General features: G+C 35.5%; 1 protein-coding gene across 4 annotated transcripts; it reads right to left on the bottom strand.

Moving 5' to 3' along the window:
- Positions 1 to 9975: 9975 nt before the first annotated feature.
- Positions 9976 to 13632, bottom strand: LOC131640188 (KH domain-containing protein At1g09660/At1g09670-like). Of its 4 annotated transcripts, none has more exons than XM_058910597.1 (8): positions 13483 to 13632; positions 13200 to 13315; positions 13029 to 13114; positions 12529 to 12668; positions 11186 to 11332; positions 10977 to 11096; positions 10384 to 10527; positions 9976 to 10292 (listed from the first exon to the last, which is right to left on the bottom strand). In XM_058910597.1, the coding sequence occupies exons 2-8, from the start codon at positions 13307 to 13309 to the stop codon at positions 10134 to 10136; spliced, it is 906 nt and encodes a 301-aa protein (XP_058766580.1). In that variant the 5' UTR covers positions 13310 to 13315; positions 13483 to 13632; the 3' UTR covers positions 9976 to 10133. The 4 variants fall into 4 exon arrangements, with proteins under 4 accessions (XP_058766580.1, XP_058766581.1, XP_058766582.1 ...); XM_058910598.1 differs by having other exon boundaries at positions 10977 to 11093; XM_058910599.1 differs by having other exon boundaries at positions 11186 to 11320.
- Between the last annotated feature and the right edge of the window lie 4330 nt (positions 13633 to 17962).

Here is a 17962-nt window from a genome sequence, read left to right as displayed (position 1 = left end):
CTGGGAAGGTTTGAAGAAAGCTTTGGGTACTAAGCTGAGATTGAGTTCTGCTTATCATCCGCAGACTGATGGACAGACTGAGCGGACGATTCAGTTGTTAGAGGATTTGTTGAGGGCTTGTGTGTTCGAAAAAGGAGGTGCTTGGGATAGTTATCTACCTTTGATTGAGTTTACCTACAACAATAGTTATCATTCGAGTATCGGTATGGCTCCGTTCGAGGCTTTGTATGGTAGGAGATGTAGGACATCGTTATGTTGGTACGAATCTGGTGAGAGTGCTGTGATCGGACCAGAAATTGTACAACAGACTACAGAGAAGATTAAGATGATTCAGGAGAAGATGAAAGCTTCTCAGAGTCGTCAGAAGAGTTATCATGACAAGAGGAGGAAAACACTTGAGTTTCAAGAGGGAGACCATGTGTTTATGAGAGTTACTCCTATGACAGGAATTGGTCGGGCATTGAAGTCGAAGAAGTTGACTCCGCGTTTTATTGGACCATTCCAAATTTCTGAAAGAGTGGGAGAAGTGGCATATCGTATTGCTTTACCGCCGATGCTTGCCAATTTGCATGATGTATTTCATGTGTCTCAGTTGAGGAAATACATTTCGGATCCGTCCCATGTGATCCAAGTAGATGATGTACAGGTGAAAGACAACTTAACAGTTGAGGCTTTACCTGTGAGGATTGAAGATCGAAGGCTGAAGCAATTGCGTGGCAAGGAAATAGCTTTAGTCAGAGTAGCTTGGGGAGGACCAGCTGAAGGAAATGTTACCTGGGAGCTAGAGAGCCAGATGAAGGATTCTTATCCAGAGCTCTTTACCTAAGGTATGTTTTCGAGGACGAAAACTCTTCTAGTGGGGGAGAGTTGTAACACCCGTATAATTTTAATATTAATTTAATTTGGAATATGGAATTAATAATTAGAATTATTAAGGATTTTGTGAAAATAATGGTTTATGGCAATTGGGCCATGTGAGAAATAGTAAAAGAGGGGGTGTGATATAGGAAGGCCCTTTACTAATTTTATAATTATTTTCATAAAATAATTAGAATTGGAAAGGAAAGAATAGAACGTGAAAATAGAGAAGTTGGAACACGAAGAACGTGAAAGAAGAACAAGGAGGAAGAGACCAAAGATCAAGAATTTGGCTAAGGTAAGGGGGGACTCTTCCAATTATCATCTCTTATTGTGATTATAGATGAATAGTGTATGAATAGTTGTGTTGTTGAGTCAATTCTGTTTGTATGTCGGAGTTAGGTTTTGGGTTCTAAGAATTGATTTAGATTTTGGGATTTTGATGTGTAGATTGATATGTGATGATAAATTAATCTGTATTGAATGAATCCTGTGAATGAAAAAGTAAAATTAGACTGTTTTAGACTCAAAATCGTGAACTGATATGAGTAGGAACGAGTGAGAATTGGACTGTTACGTAAACTGCAGAATTCTGGGCATTTTCTGGTTTTTCGCGTATGGAACAGTGTCATACGCGTATGGGATGGAGTCATACGCGTATGAGGGACATTCCCCAAGGGCTATACTCGTATGATACGCTGCTGCCCTGTCCCAAAATACACTGTACTGGCTATTTGCGTATGAGGAGCGTATGAGGATGCTCATACGCGTATGGGAATTTTTCAAGAGGAAATTGATTCAGGTGATACGCGTATGGCAGGGTTGATACGCGTATGGGGTTAATTTTAGGCCATTTTGGATTCTGGTGAAACGCGTATGATACGCGTATGAAGGATGGTGATACGCGTATGGATGCGTATGGACTTGATGATACGCGTATGGCTTCTGTATGTGAAATTTTTGTTTTGTGATTTTTCTGGAAAGTTCTATGATGCGTAACTTTCGATTTGTAGGCCTGTTTTGTGTACTGTTTGAGAATGAGTAAACCTTGTGATGTGATTTTGTGGTTTACTGATAATTGATTGTAATGAATGATGTTAATGTATATATGAACATGCTTAATAATGATGATCATGATGATGATGAAATGAGTATAGATGATGCTACTCATAGAATGGAGATGATGAAAGTATGTTATATATATGTTTGCATGCATTCATAAACATTGATGAGGGCTGAATCCTAGATGATGAGAGGATTCAGTGAATGGCAGAATTCCCATTGTGTGGAATTTGTGCTGGCAGGGCCGTATCTGGATGATGATAGATCGGTCGGTGGATGATTCCACTGGTGATGTTTGGTACCACATGCATAGAGTCAGTTGCATTCAATTGCATGAATTTAATAACATGACTATATGTATGCTCTTGTATTGTTTTGATGGTATGTGTTTGTGTGTTGATGGATGATCTGGATATAAATGAGTTGGGTGAGTAATATAACTGCTGATGTACTGTTATATATAATGCAATAATATTTGTTAATTGCGAATGAGACTCACCCTTACACTATATTTTTCAGATTGAGGATAGCGGCTTCGACTCGGTGAGAATTAGCTCATGAGTCAATGTGTCGGTTAGCGTCGGGTCATGCTCTGATAGGTGTAACACTGGGGAACGCCGTTTTAAGTTTATGACATTAGCTTTGTTTTGTTTATTTTATTTGAGGATTAAAGCATTGATGATGTAATGCTAGTTTGGTGACTTATTCCGCTGTGAAAACTTGAGATAGTTTATTTATGAGTTATGTTAAGATGTTTCTTCAGTGAATGCATGACTTATGACCGATGCGGTTTATTTTATTTATTAATTGTGACGCCCTTGTGCATGTTACTCTGATTTATTTGTTTAATTTCCGCGGGGTTTAGAAGGGTGTTACAACCTTCATCTCACGTCAGGGACCAGGATAGCTGCCTCCAGTTGATTGTTGTTCTTGCAGATAACCTCATGGGTTTGATAAACCTGGATGGTTAGGTTTTTACAGGTTTATCTAGGATAGCCAACATAGCCCGTGGGAGCCTATGTAGGTGTATTATATTTTTTTTGTATTATGTGTATATTTTGTGACACTGACTTGTTATCACCATACTTATTTATTGCATAATATTTTTGGAAATTACATGATTCAAAGATGAGCAAAACATAAAACAGTACAACAAATATAAATTAAAAAACACTAAACATGAAAATCTAGATACTCCTAAATGATTCTGGACGTTTCAACATCGTCATTATGTGGTTAACGGATATTGTTATCTGTGCATCCAACTCGATCTTACCTTTACTTATCCTGCGGCGAAATGATTTCCAAATGGCCTTGACATCTTCGTCAGTCTTCAACTCAATCATGTTGTATTTCACCCTTCCATTACTATCAATCCAATCTTCACGAAACTCAATTTTTATTACTGTTAAGTTATCGGTATCAGGCACCAACTCATTCAGCTTGTCTGCCAAGTTAGCGAGGGATGCGGTGCCATATGGAAGCTTGAATTCAACAGGAGGGTTGTTTTCGTTGAAATACACTTTCGCCTTAGTCAGAAATTCAAGAAGAGGCATTTTTTTAGATGTATTTCTATATAACATATGCTCCTATTTATACAAATGAAGATTGTTTATAGACCACACAAATTTGTCGGTGCAATCAGAATCCTCCAAATATGTCAGTAAAATTCTGATCGTTGAATAAATTCAACTGAGAAAACTACACGAAATTTTAGTATAACTGAAATTTTTGGTATTCTAAGGTAAATTTGAAATTTCCGATAGTTTACAAATACTAGAAATTTCATAAACACTACCGGAAATAACTACTTTACCAAAAATTTCAACTTCCAGAAATTTTCACTACTCTACCGAAAATTTTATTCAGAAATTTTGTTCACTACACTCAAGAGTATTTCTGAAATATTTAAATACGACATAGTGCAAGATATAATTTGGGGAGTGGCGGGTTAAATCGTGAGGAAACACTAGCAAATGAGGCATAAGATGTGGAAGGTGTGGTATGGCTGGCCCCTGTTTGCACATAAATCCAAGTAACATAATTTAAATCAGTGTTTTAAAAACCGGACCGGACCGGCCGGTCGGACCGGTTGAACCGGGAACCGGCCAGGTAACCGGTCTGGTTCAATAGTCAGATCGGGTATGCCATCAAACCGGTGAAAACCGGTGAAAACCGGGAAAATCGGGAAAACCGGGAAAACCGGAAAACCGGCGGTTTAATTGCTTTTTTTTTAACTTTTTTTTAAAACTTTTTTTTTAACATTTCTTTTAAACTTTTTTTTAAATATATTTAACAGTGTATTACTTAAATAGCATTCTCACATAGTTTTTTTCGTTAGTGACAAATTAAAAACTTTATTATTTATTTGTTATCTTTGCTAATAAATTTTCTTAAATAGCATAAACATATTGAATTTTATTTGATTTTCTTTTTAGGAGGATCCTATTTTGAATTAAATTTGGTACATATTGGAGTTATTTTGTTATAAACTATTCAATTAGATTATGTTGTAATTAGACTTTGTTTGCAATTAAACTTTGTAATTTTTTACTATTTTGTTATGTGTGATACCTTTGTTTAAAATTTGAATTTAAGTTATGAAATTGTTAATTTATTATATGATATTTTTAAAAAATTTAAAAGGTAGTTATATTTTTTTAGAGACTGAATCATCCGGTTCGACCGGTTTTATACCTATATAATGACAGATCTATTCAACCGAGTTATCCGGTTTAATCCGGTTTAGTCGTGCGGTTCGACCAGTGACCCAGTAGTTCGACCGATAAACCAGTGACCCAGTACCCTCACCGGTTCGATGACCGGTCCGGTTTTTAAAACACTGATTTAAATTACTATCTCGTGGGATTTCTGAGCAGAGTAGTGAAGTTCATGTCATTGTTTTTTTGAAATGTAGGCTAAGATGTCTAGCGGCAAAAGATGTTTAAGAGGAAGGTTTATGATCAATTTGTATTATGTTTTTTTTTTGTCATATCTATTAGTATGTCATACGGATCAAATATTAAAAAAATAATAATAATATGGTGTATGTCTAATCGATTTGTTTCTTTTAGTTTTTAGAATTAAAAATAATTTTATAAGGACTAAAAGTTCATCTTTATTTTATAGGGATTAAAAGTCAAAATTAACATATTTATAGGGACTAAAAACATTTTTACACGGTCGGCGTATTTTAATTAAATTCATTTATAATTTTATATAAATTATTTATATGTTTAGTTTAAGAATAGTCAATTTTAAAAAATCAATAAAATATTCCGCTAACTCATTTTTGGGGTTAGCCGCCCGCTCCACTCTATCCGAGATTAATAACTTAGTTACGTTGCAATGAAACTAAAATGTTGAGCAATTCAAGGTAACATTTTTTGAATATAAAAAAACCTTTGTTGAATTTTCCATCGCTTTGCAAGCATTTGCAACCACACAACTACTAGTTGTGACCGGTAAACGCTCTCCTGCAAAGTTATTAGGTAAATAGTATTAGAGATAGCTATAGAATATAGCTCTATATATTTAGTTAGTTTCCACTATGTAATAACTAACTATCTTTAGCTCCTATATATAGGGTTGTTATCTGTATTCTCTGATTCATTCAATACAATACAAATTATTTTATTTTCTCTCCTTCTTTAGTTCTAACATGGTATCTAGAGCTTCTTTTTCCATTTAGCGCTTCCATGGCTTCTCCTTTCAATTCTGAGGGCATTTTTCCCTCTTCTCACATCAAACTTTCACATCTCATCTCTCTTAAATTGGATGAGAAGAATTTCAAGCAATGGAAACAACAGATTGAAGGAGTTATCTGCGGTCACAAGCTTCAACGCTTCGTGACGGCGCCGCTTGTTCCTCCGTGCTTTCTTCCTGGAGCAGATTCAGTTAACGACGGCAATGCGAATCCGGCCTTCCTTGATTGGGAACAGCAAGATGCGCTCATTTGCACTTGGCTTCTATCCACTATCTCTGATTCTCTTCTTCCTAAACTCGTCGATTGCTCATTCTCATGGCAAGTGTGGTTTGAAGTTCAACGTTACTTCAACCCCTTGCTCACCACCAAAGCGCGTCAACTTCGATTGGAGTTATGTCGCCTCACCAAAGAATCGCGCGCGATTGTTGAATCTGTTGTTTGTGTTCACAAAATCAGCGAATCTCTGGTTTTGATCGGCGATCTTGTTGTTGTTGCGATAAACAATATAGAGGATATGTGTTTGTTGGATGAGCTTGAATTGAGTATCCTAGCACATGAGTTGCGCCTTAAGAAGAATCAGAAAGTTATTATCATTGAACCTGTGTCTGTCAATCTCACACAAGCACCACCGGTTTCAGCACCGCTTCTAGTGTTGATTCGAACCCTAATTTTCTGGTTGGAACGAGTCACGTCACTACAAATGCTGAAAACCATGGTTATGGCTCACGTGGTGGTCGGTTTGGTCACGGTGGTGGCCATTTTGGACGTGGTGGAGGTCGTTTTGGTAGAGTCCCTTATCAAATCTGTCACAAACCTGGACATGAGGCCTCTGTATGCTACCATAGATACTCCTCTTCAGGTGCTCCCTCCTATCCTTCACCACGAACTTCCTTCAATCCTTTCATGATGGTTCCTCATTCTCCTTATCCACCTGCTTTTGGATATGCTGCTGCTCCAAAAACCAACGCCATTCAGACACCCTCCACCTCAAGCGTTTCTCACAGGTTCAGACCCTAACCTCAATAATCAGTGGTGGTATCCAAATTCAGGGGCGTCTCATCATGTCACGCCTGAGATTTCAAATCTTTCTGATGCATCCTCATTATCTGGAACTAAACAAGTCTTCATGGAAAATGATCAAGGTTTGTCTATTAACTCTGTAGGTTCCATGAATTTTCCTGTATCAAATCCCTCTCACTCTTCCTTTATATTGCATAATCTTCTAATTATTCCTCATTTAACTAAAAATCTTATCTGTGTCAGCAAATTTGCTCGGGAAAATCGTGATTATTTTGAATTTCATCCTCAATTATGTGTTGTCAAATCGCAGGATTCTTCTGAAGTCCTTTTGAGTGGCACTGTTGGAGCTGATGGACTCTACAGATTTTCCAATCCTGTCTCATATGTGTCTCAGTCTCATTATCCTGATAACCTTAGTTCAAATTGTAATAGACATAGTTCAAATTTTAATAGACTTAGGTATAATTGTAACTCAGCTGCCACTAGCAATTGTCTCTCCACTTGTAATGATGTTTCACATATAAATAAAAGTGTTTCCAATTCTGTCTTTCAATATTCTCCCACTGCATATGTGTCTACTTCTTAAAATCCTAATTCTTATCAAAGCATGCCTAATTCTAACTCTATATCCAATAACAAGTATGCTTTGTGGCACACAAGACTTGGTCACCATCATCATCACACCCTAAATGAAGTTCGAAAACTATGTCATACTCTCATTCCTCAAAAGCCTCCCACTGATTTGTGCCCTGCTTGTTGCATGGGTAAGTCTCATGGACTTCCCTCATCATTATCCACCACCTAATTCGTCTCCTGCACATCCTATTTTCTCTTGTTTGGCTGAAGTTGCTTCTCCTGTCAATTCTGCCTCTAATTCTGTCTCAATCACAAATTCTGCTCCCATTAATCCTCTTAATGTTCACTCCATGCAAACTCGTGCCAAAAGTGGCATTGTTCAACCTAGAATTCACCCTCCCTTGCTTCTAACTCATATAGAACCTACTACAGTTAAGCAAGCTTTGGCTACTCCTCATTGGTTTCAGGCTATGCAGGATGAGTATCAGGCTCTTTTGAAAAATCAGACTTGGTCATTGGTGACTCCCTTTGAAACTAAGAAGTCAATTGGATGCGAGTGGGTTTTTTTGTGTGAAGAAGAATCCTGATGACACCATTAATAATACAAGGCCAAATTGGTTGCCAAAGGTTTTCACCAACAAGCTGGAAGTGATTTTTCAGAGACTTTTTCTCCAACGCTAAAGCCTGTTACTATCATAATTGTTCTAACTCTTGCAGTCACGAATAAATGGCCATTGCAGCAAATAGATGTTAGCAATGCCTTCCTCAATGGCCTTCATGAGGAAGAGGTCTATATGGTCCAACCTCCTGACTTTGAGGCTTTTGACAGATCTCTGGTGTGCAAACTGCACATAGCCTTATATGGGCTAAAACAGGCTCCAAGAGCCTGGTTTGATATGCTCAACTTCTCACGTGCTCTCTTCTGCAGCATGGACTTCAGTATAGAAAATGTGATTCTAGTCTCTTCTTCCTACACACCAACAATCTCATTATTATGGTTTTGGTGTATGTAGATGATATCATCACCATAGGAAATTCTCCTACATTTATTGCCCAACTCATCAAAAGTCTCAATTCTAAGTTTGCTCTTAAAGACCTTGGACAGCTGGACTATTTTTTAGGGATTGAAGTTACTCACCTAGCTAATGGGGCCTTACTCCTCTCTCAAGCCAAGTATGTGAGTGATCTGCTTGCTAGGATGTACATCTCTACTACAAATGTCATGCCTACCCCTATGGTGTCTAGCAGCAAATTATTCAAATTTGATTCCGACACTATTGCAAATCCAACATTGTTTACATCTATTGTTGGTGCACTTCAGTATGCAACTTTAACCAGGCTTGAGTTGTCCTTTGATGTTAACAAAGTTTTTCAGTTTCTGTCCAATCCCTTGGAAGAACATTGGAAAGTTGTCAAACGAATTCTTAGGTACCTCAGTGGTACTCTTCAATATGGTTTACTCATTCAACCTGCTCCCAGGCATCAATCTCTCCCTCTCTTAGGATTTTGTGATGCAGACTAGGCTGCAGATCCTGGTGAGATGAGGTCCACTTCTGAGGCTTGTGTGTTTCTGGGGCCTAATCTCATTTCTTGATGGTCTAAGAAGTAGCGACTAGTGGCCAGATCTAGTACTGAAGCTGAATATAGGAGCATGGCTTAGTTGGCTCCTAAGGTGATGTGGACTCAATCCCTTCTGACTGAACTTCACTGTCAGTTTCAGACTCCCAAGATTCTGTGTGATAATCTCAATACAATGACCTTAACTCACAATCATGTGCTCCACAACAGGACAAAGCACGTGGAGATGAATATTTTTTGTTAGGGAAAAGGTTCTCAACAAAAGTTTGGTTGTGGTTCATGTTTCTACCCAGGATCTATAGGCAAATGCCTTAACCAAACCTTTATCTTCTGCTAAGTTCCTTCCTCTTAGGGATAAACTAAGAGTGTTCAATAAAAGAGAGCTACTCAAGACACCCTCTATTTCTAGGTGGCTATTAGAGGTAGCTATAGAATATAGTTCTATATAGTGCTTGTTTGGTTTGGCGGCAGAAAATGTAAAAGCACGGCAAAAATTCACGGTAGCATAGAAGCTACACTTTGTTCCAAACACACCAATAGTTAGTTTCCACTCTGTAATAACTAACCATCTTCAGCTCCTATCTATAGGGCTGTTATCTCTATTCTCTTATTCATTCAATACAATACAGATTATTTCATTTTCCCTCCTTGAGTTCTAACAAATAGGACCCTGATGCTAGCAGCTTGAATTTAGCATCAACAAAGAAAATATTGTAAGACATATCAATTCAATAGATTGCTTTTATAGCTGTTTGATGATAAATAGAGCTTTCTTTTCATATTCCTAGATCAAATTCAAGTGCATAAAACTACAACAAAAGTCACTGGCAAACTCAAAATAATAAAATGAAATAACAATCATTGAATAATGTCAACATTATTGAAGTCACAATACAATCAAAGACACTACTACATTTGTTTTATTTAGCTCAAGAGGAGTCAACACCATGCATATTTAGATATACACATGCAAGAAATTAAATAATTTGACAATGCAATTTTTTTTATAAAAAAAGTATCAAACCAGCAGTATGCTACTAAGTAGCACGGCAACTTAGTTAATACTGCACTATAACAGCAATAAATACTGTTCTATAACGGCAATACGACGGTCAATACTCTTGCGGTTAATACACCAAAGAATAGACGCCAAAATAGAATAGAGAAATTAAGCGGATAGACCAATGACCATCCCTGCAAGCTGGTAGAGGAGATTCAGTCCCAAAGGTGTTTCTGGTGAATAAAATCAGCAGAAAGACGGCCACAAATTCTAAATCAGATGCTAATAACCTAGCTTGAGAAAAATGTAAGATCCACTGTTAACATACTGAGGTCATCTTCCTGTCTTGGCACGTTTCATTCCATTACTATTGAAAGGTGACATACTCGGACTCATACTCGGGCTCATACTGGGACTTTCTTCCCTCAGAGTACCATTAAGCATAGCTAGCTCCCGCAATTGCTGCTTCTTATAGTGATCAAGTGATTCATCCTGGCAGGTTGCCACGTATTAGAAGGACTAGCCCTAAAAAAAGGGTGAGGCACAACAATTAATGCAATTAAATGTGAAAATAAATTTGTACCACGGGCTTCAAAAGATTTTCTAGTACTGCAACAGCATGGTCCAAGCGTGAATTGATTATATCCTCGGGAAACTCTGCCTCCACCAACAAGTGCAATGGCTCGTTAAGGTGCTCATACCCGGGTTTATCTTTAAGCTTCTCTTCCTATAATAATAAAATATAGGAAAGAAGAAAAGTGAGGCAGGGTAAGGCTCTGATTAGCAAGAGAAATCAAATGCAGAAATCCAAGGAGAAAGAAGTAACAACTTGAAATGGAAAAGAATTGGCTAAATTTATTTAGAATATTAAGATAGATAATCTGTTGTATGTTCATCACATTACTCTGTGCATATGAGTGACTAAAAGTTTACTAAAACTAATGATTAAAAAAATCAAATCAAATTGCTGAAATTAGCACTAAATAATTCTTCAATTTGAAGGAGACCCTAAATGCAACAACTGAAGTTGCTGCTTCAAGTCATGGAATTGGCCTCTTGCAAATGCAAGGTAAAGGTGTCAACCTCTGTAGCAGTGACATCCATGGTAGGAGCTTTGTGGAATCATGTTTCCCTTTTTACAGTTGTTTAGAGTGCATAATTAAATACCAACTTTACCTTAATAGAATCCTTCACAGAGCCGCAGCCTCTGATGTAAACCCTACACTTTGTCATCGCTTCCACTCTTTTTAATGAGTTCCCGCGAGGTCCCAGAATCCGACCAACAAAATTATACTGCTGTGATTTGAGTAAAAAATATATGTTATTACATTGCTGAGAAGATAAACTGATACGGTCTGGGGTGAAAAAACATGATTTGGACTTACATTTGGATATTTGTCAACAGGGACGTCAAGCCTGATAACTCTCTTCACTACAGGAGTCGTCGGAATTCCTTGTGCCCCATGCCAACCCACTGGTGGTGCTTGAAATGGTCCCATTCTTTGGATATTTCCATTGTCCTGCATGTAGAACTTTAGTACTATTTAGAAGATATTTAACAATAACTTTTTCTAAGAATTTTACCGAAATTGAAGTTAAGAAAGCAGGATCAGGGTTTTAAAAAATGGTCACAAGTTTAGATCAAAACTTAAACTCTCTTGCCACCAATTTTCCACACAATGCAACGGAACTATTTTTTGTACCAGGTACATTGCCCAATTGTGAGCATTTAATCATTCGATGGAGCATATGTTAAGACCCTCACAATTTTGAAGCTCCAAAGAGCCAAAATCTGGCAACAGATAGCAACCATGTTTTTACATCATAGATAACTTCTAAGAATTTTAAAGAAATTGAGGTTAAGATGGCAGAATCAGGGTTTTAAAAACTGGTCGCAGTCGCATGAAGGCTTTCGCGATTTCGGTCAATACGGGTGTCGCGACACTAATTGCGGTCGTCGCGGTGTGAATTAACCACAATTTGTTCTTCAGTATAGAAGACTGTGATAATGGTATCTGCCAAAACCGTTTTGTCACGGCCGTTTTCGTGGTGGCAAACCGTTTTTTAAAACCCCGCAGGATTAAAAGATAAAAAACTAAGATCAATTTTCAAAACTGTAAATCACAGTGCTGAATTACTAGTTCTTCTATGTGTAATCCTGGATGCTTTTTATGGTGAAATATCTTGAAAACAAGTTACATTTGTGCATTCTGATGCGTGGCAGATGCTTCTCATGCATATCTTTTAAAGACCGGCATCACCATGTGTAGTAAAAGACCCATTTAAAATGGCCAGGAGCAATTAGAAAATACAAACCTAACCAGTGGCACAAACCTAATAGATTTCTTTCACATGATAGAAGAACTCTGGTGTTAAAACTGATACAGGTCATTTATCAAGCTCAAATGTTTAATTATAGAAAATGAAATAAGAAAAACAAAAAGCAAACAGATCACACTTGGCGTTTGTGTTTAAAAAGCATATGTTTATGCAACTATAAAATCATGAAGGTAATGGCACGGCTTTGCAAACAAACAGCAAACCTCAACTGCTAAATGTTGGATTGTGCGCTGCACGGAATTAAAATTGCTACAAGTTTATTTTTCCCCGCAAAAAAGTAAATAATAACTTGAAAACAAATAATAGACCATGATCAATAAACATGAAATAACTAAAGAATTCATGAATCGTTTAATAGAGATTTCTGAGTGGTATGAAGTACCATTACCTCTCTAGGTACAGCAGGCCATCCCTCCATATCCATTGGCCTACTATTTGGATGTTGACCTAATGGCCTGAATGGACTGTCTTGCTCAAATCTTTCATGTTCCGGAAAACCTTGATTACATCCGGATATCCGTCTGATTTCTGCAATGCACATTAGAATCAGAGAGAGAAACTACAAAAACTTAAACAAATCTGCAATGCACATTAGAATGAGAGAGAGAAACTACAAAAACTTAAACAAATACACGAGCAAAGACGAGGTCTCCCAAGCATACATAATGAATGAAGCAAAGTCGAATAAAAAACGGCACTAAAGAATGACACTCAATCAGCCAGCCCAGACCAACCAAACAAGTATCAAAACTATTTGAACCATTCTGCATGGCTTCTGTGTATTATTTATATTTTCAAATTGTATCAGTGTCGTGTTTCCGGTGTCTGTGCTTGGTGAACTATAAATGAAGATATGAAATTAAGAGAAATATGATATGATTGACAAACCTTGAGTCAAGAGCCTGGTACATTGTGGGAGAACTTGCAAAAAGGGTCCCAATTTCTGCCTCTCCGCCAATAATTCAGCCAAAAATCTGCAAACAATTAAAGATGAATAAAATGAAAACAGAAATAATAATAATAATAATAGAAAAAACACCGTGAATTGATGAGAAAAACCTTTCACGATGATCGGAAGACCGGACAGGAGAAGGACCGGGAGGAGGGAACTGAAAATAACTTCCATTCCCATTCCCATTTCCGTTCCCAGATGGGATCCTCTCTCCCATCTTGTTCTGCAATTTTTCAAAAACAAACCCTAGTTAGGTTAGTAGGACCCACACAAATCATTCAGCATGATGAAATTAGACGAAGGAATCGAAATTGAGAAGAAAAAGAATAACGATTACGAGAGGATGGGTAAGATGAGGGAGTATAGAAGAGAGAGGGTTAGTTAACTTACGGAGTCACGGAGTCGGAGGAGAGAAGAGGAGAGGGTGAGGGTGAGCCACGACACTACAGTCGGTGACTACACTACCAACCAAAGTCCAAAGGAGGAAGAAAGAGAAACCAGAGTAATGCCGTCTACCTCTTTATATATTTTTTATTTTATTTTCTTATTTACCCATTCATTGAATCACTCTTTTTTTTTTATTGATTATAAAAAAAAAAATCAATCTTTAAAAATTTAAAAGTAAAATAATGTATTTATATTTATATAAAAAAAATATTCATATTTATGTGTGGAACTAGATAGTGAAGGTGTGATGATGAAAGTTGTCATAGAAACTCTTTATTACAATGGTGTAGGTGTGTGGTAAATGAAATAGGGTCTTAATACTAAGTTACCACTCAAATGTTAAAGTTAGTAAGATCGAAGAGATATTACATACAAGAGCGAATAATTTGTATTTGTGTATGACGGGTTAAAATTGCACCTAGTGAACGCGGTGTGGATATTGTAGATCTTTGGGTTGATTTCAACGATTGTGATTTTATTCTCTTAGCGGAATAATTCTGATAAACGGGTCTTGATTAAATCATTAATCACAAATCAAACACAAATAAGGATTCTAGAATTACCTCTTGAAGCGTGTTTTATCTTTTGATTACAAACTGGGGAAAATACTGGCGTCTCTACGTAGTCCGCGCAAGTGTAAAATGAAAGGCAGTGCTAGCCGTTTTTGCTCTAAGAAAATTGACAAGTAGCTTTGGTAGGGGAAAGAGCTTTTCAATTTATAGAGAATTTTTAAAACCCTAACGTTTTTGTTTTCCAAAATAAGCCCAATCTAATTTAAATTATATTATTTAATCAAACTCTTTTAATTAAATGAAATAAATTTAAATTAAATTATATTTAATTTAACTAACTGTCAATCTTCATTTATTTAATTAATTCATATTTAATCAAATAAATTATATATGTGCTAATGTATTAAATAATTTAAATACTATTAATACATAATTAAATTAAATCATATTTAATTTAATCATCCATTTCATAATAAATACTCCATGTGTGTGACTCTGTAGGTTCTCGTAGCGTTTACAATAATATTAAATCACTTATTTAATATTATAAACAATGTGCGATATCTAGCCATACATCACTGCTACCCAAGTGACGAGAATGTCGTGTGATCTGACATGACATTCATGTGATAATGATTATGTGTACAATTACTCTTTTGCTCTTATATCTATATTGAACACAAGGCATATGTGACACCCTTGTATAGTCTAATATTTTATTCCTTGATTCCCGAGTATACTTGATAACAACAAATAAGCTTAATATCTTATATCAACTTATTTGAGCACGACCATGCAATTTACAAACATACTCATCAAGGGACCCACAGATATTATTCTCGTATATGTAGGAGGGGAAAATCTCCTCTAAGTCAGTCATGTCACTCAGTATGATTTGTAAAGTACTCATCGATCATCTTTATAGTCATTCTGTTACGGACAATGTTTAATTGGCAACAAAGTACACGACAACACATCTAGGGTTCATAGTGATTTCAGGTCGAAGGGTGGTATACCCCACTATCACTATAAGAATAACTTATGATACTTACATAACAAACTATGTAGTATTCTCATGGTGGGTCAATCCAGTATAAATATTACTCCTAATATGTATGATCATCTGGGTTGTAAGGTTTATTAAGTAAACTTTATCACAATCTAGATGAAGATGTATTTATGGATGTATCCCAATGGAAATAAGGGACGCATTTTATATAACATGTTAGGGGACAAAATTATTTTGTTGCTAGAATTAGAGTCTTCCATTAGAGATAATATGTATCTAAAGGAACCAGTGAGAGTGATATAGAATTTAACGAAATTCAAGCACCATAAAATATCTTTATGATAATGGAACATAAACCAATTCAACAAAGGAGTTGTTGTTGGACAATTGGTTCACGTGGCACAAAATACTAAAAAAGTATGTATGTTGTCTGTATCCATTTACGGATTAAGGAAAACTTCTTGGAAATAAATCCTTGTATTAATGAAGTTTTCAGAAAACTTAGAATAATACATTTCAATTTTAAATCTTGTGCACACAAGAAGGTTAGTGGGGGTATATACATCAATCTAGTATAATATGTAGACATCAAAACAAATTCCCTACAACCCCAATGTATGATATAGTTAAAGAAATGGTTTTGATGAAATGCTTAGGTGAGATTTCCTAAAAGGTTATTAAGCAGAATCTATAGAGATAAATGGTTGATGAATCTCAACCATAGCACAAGTACATATTCTGACGAGGTGTTAAAACACATAATATGCATAAATCTTACATTAAGATTATTGCATGTGTGGCATGATGTTTTGTCTAATGGACAATGTCTTACCTCGTTGGATGAGAAGAAGGACAACGTGATATGTACTGAACTAGACGCACCATATGCTATGATCATAAATAATAAGTACCAAAATGATTGAAGTGTTCATCACTATATCACTGTCAAGAAGGTCTATGGATATGTTTAAAGGATCTCATGTTCCTTTTCTTGAAAGTATATGGGAATAATCATTGTAAATAAGTTACAATGGTGTTATTCCAAGATTTATGAACTATATATTCATATCACAATATAAATAAATGTTATGCTTGGATAACAACTATATAAGTTGATAACAGATTTCAGACAGTTGTCGTTTCTAGTACAAAGGTCAAATATATGATTTGGATCATTTTGCTAATTCTTGGGAAGAAAATTATGTTTCTTGTATTGTAGATCCCATTGATCTCATTCACGATGATATTGAGTTAGTCTTGCAAGTTCAGAATACTAGATCTCACTAATGGGTTAATATCTGATTGACTTTAGTGCTAGTGGGAGATTGTTAGAGTAAGCCCTAATAACCAATCAATATTGCCTTAATATGTTTTTGTATCATGACTTTGATATATATATATATATTTATAAGCTGACTAAAATTATATTCTAGACATAAGCTGACTCAAATTATAATCAATGTCCTACTTCTTAAAAGACTCCTCACATTCGTATAAATGTGAGATTAACATCTAGTATCACATATCCAATATGTAGAAGTAACCGATTTGATTTTCTATAACAAATCATATGAAGAAAAAGTTGTACTTCTTTCTTATACTTTGACTCTTTTGATAACTATTAACATTTCTCTTCTTTTAACACATAAAATCATTGTCTTCCTTTAGAATCGTGTTTTTCTGCCAAAATTCAAAGGAATATAAAATGAACCTCGTTCCTTTTATAATTCATATATTTAGCATTCACAAACTACTTTCCTTTTTCTTTTCAACATGATGTGGTAAATATATTTAAAATTCATTCATAATGAATATAATCTACATATTCAACACAATCTCAAATAAAACTTGTGATCAACTGTTTGGTCTATAAGAAAATCCCAAATTTTAAATCTCAAAACTATTTTAGATTTATTTGGATTCCTAACTTGTATAGAAAATACCTTGGAAAGTTTTACATTTCTCGTATCTTGTATTTTAAAATAAAATCCTCAAGATTGATGATTATATCATTCTCCGTGACGACTATAAATATGAGAAATGATATATCTAGACATTCGATTTGATGCTTCTCATAAGTATCGTTCTTCGAATCTAGTTATATCCGGTTGTTAGGAATTAGTTTCTTGAGAACATATAATTTTTCTCGTGCTTGAGAACAATTCTCAATTTATGTACCAACTCAGAAACTCCTTTTTGATCCTTACATCCTTCATAAGAATATTTCACATAAAATATAAGATAAAATGCAAAATAAATTCTAAATACAAAACGTGTAAAAAGATTGTATCAAAATCATTTTAATAAGGACTTTTATTAAAATGCCCTCACTATTTTTACTCAACCCAAATGACCCTCAATATTTGACTCGGAAAATCCCGTTGAAAGATTTTCTATCGGATCGAGATCCATATTTTACTTTGTTTTAAGTCTGCGTAGACGAATTACACAAAACACTGTTATTTAGATATGAACTCTTTTCAATTGTATCTAATACAACTCTCGAGTTTTATCAGTTGAGTGAATAACTCCTTATTCTAATTCATCATATGGATTGTTCTCAACTCTTGTTTCTAAACATATATAATCATATTATAATTAGTTTAGCTAAGTCAAACCCAAAAGTTTAGCAGTTGGATATTAGAATTATCCCATCACACCTTACTAATATAAAACATGCACCTCGTGTGGGCGAAACCTGTAACACCCCCAAATTTAAAATTTATATGGTTTTGATGTTTTGTTGTGAATGTTGTGAATTTTGATATTTTGTTGTTGTGGTTAAAGGGTGTGTGGCCTTAGTTGGAAGGATAGTACCCTGACTTAGTGATAATTAAAATAATTAATTAATTAAGTTGAGTGTTAATTATTTAATTGGAATTAAGTAGTAGTTGGTTAAAAT

The sequence above is a fragment of the Vicia villosa genome, unplaced genomic scaffold (genome assembly GCF_029867415.1).
Source record: "Vicia villosa cultivar HV-30 ecotype Madison, WI unplaced genomic scaffold, Vvil1.0 ctg.002996F_1_1, whole genome shotgun sequence".
Lineage (NCBI taxonomy): Eukaryota > Viridiplantae > Streptophyta > Magnoliopsida > Fabales > Fabaceae > Vicia > Vicia villosa.
Note: the sequence above shows the minus strand (reverse complement) of the source record. Positions and strands in the feature narration are given on the sequence as shown.

Bases quoted from the DNA above. Each gene is read 5' to 3' on its own strand.
- LOC131640188 (XM_058910597.1), bottom strand. From the start codon at position 13,309: ATGGGAGAGAGGATCCCATCTGGGAACGGAAATGGGAATGGGAATGGA. The intron at 11,097-11,185 runs GTAAGTCCAAAT...CTCAAATCACAG, and splicing joins CTGTTGACAAATATCCAAAT to CAGTATAATTTTGTTGGTCG. The intron at 10,293-10,383 runs GTACAAATTTAT...GCAACCTGCCAG, and splicing joins AAAATCTTTTGAAGCCCGTG to GATGAATCACTTGATCACTA.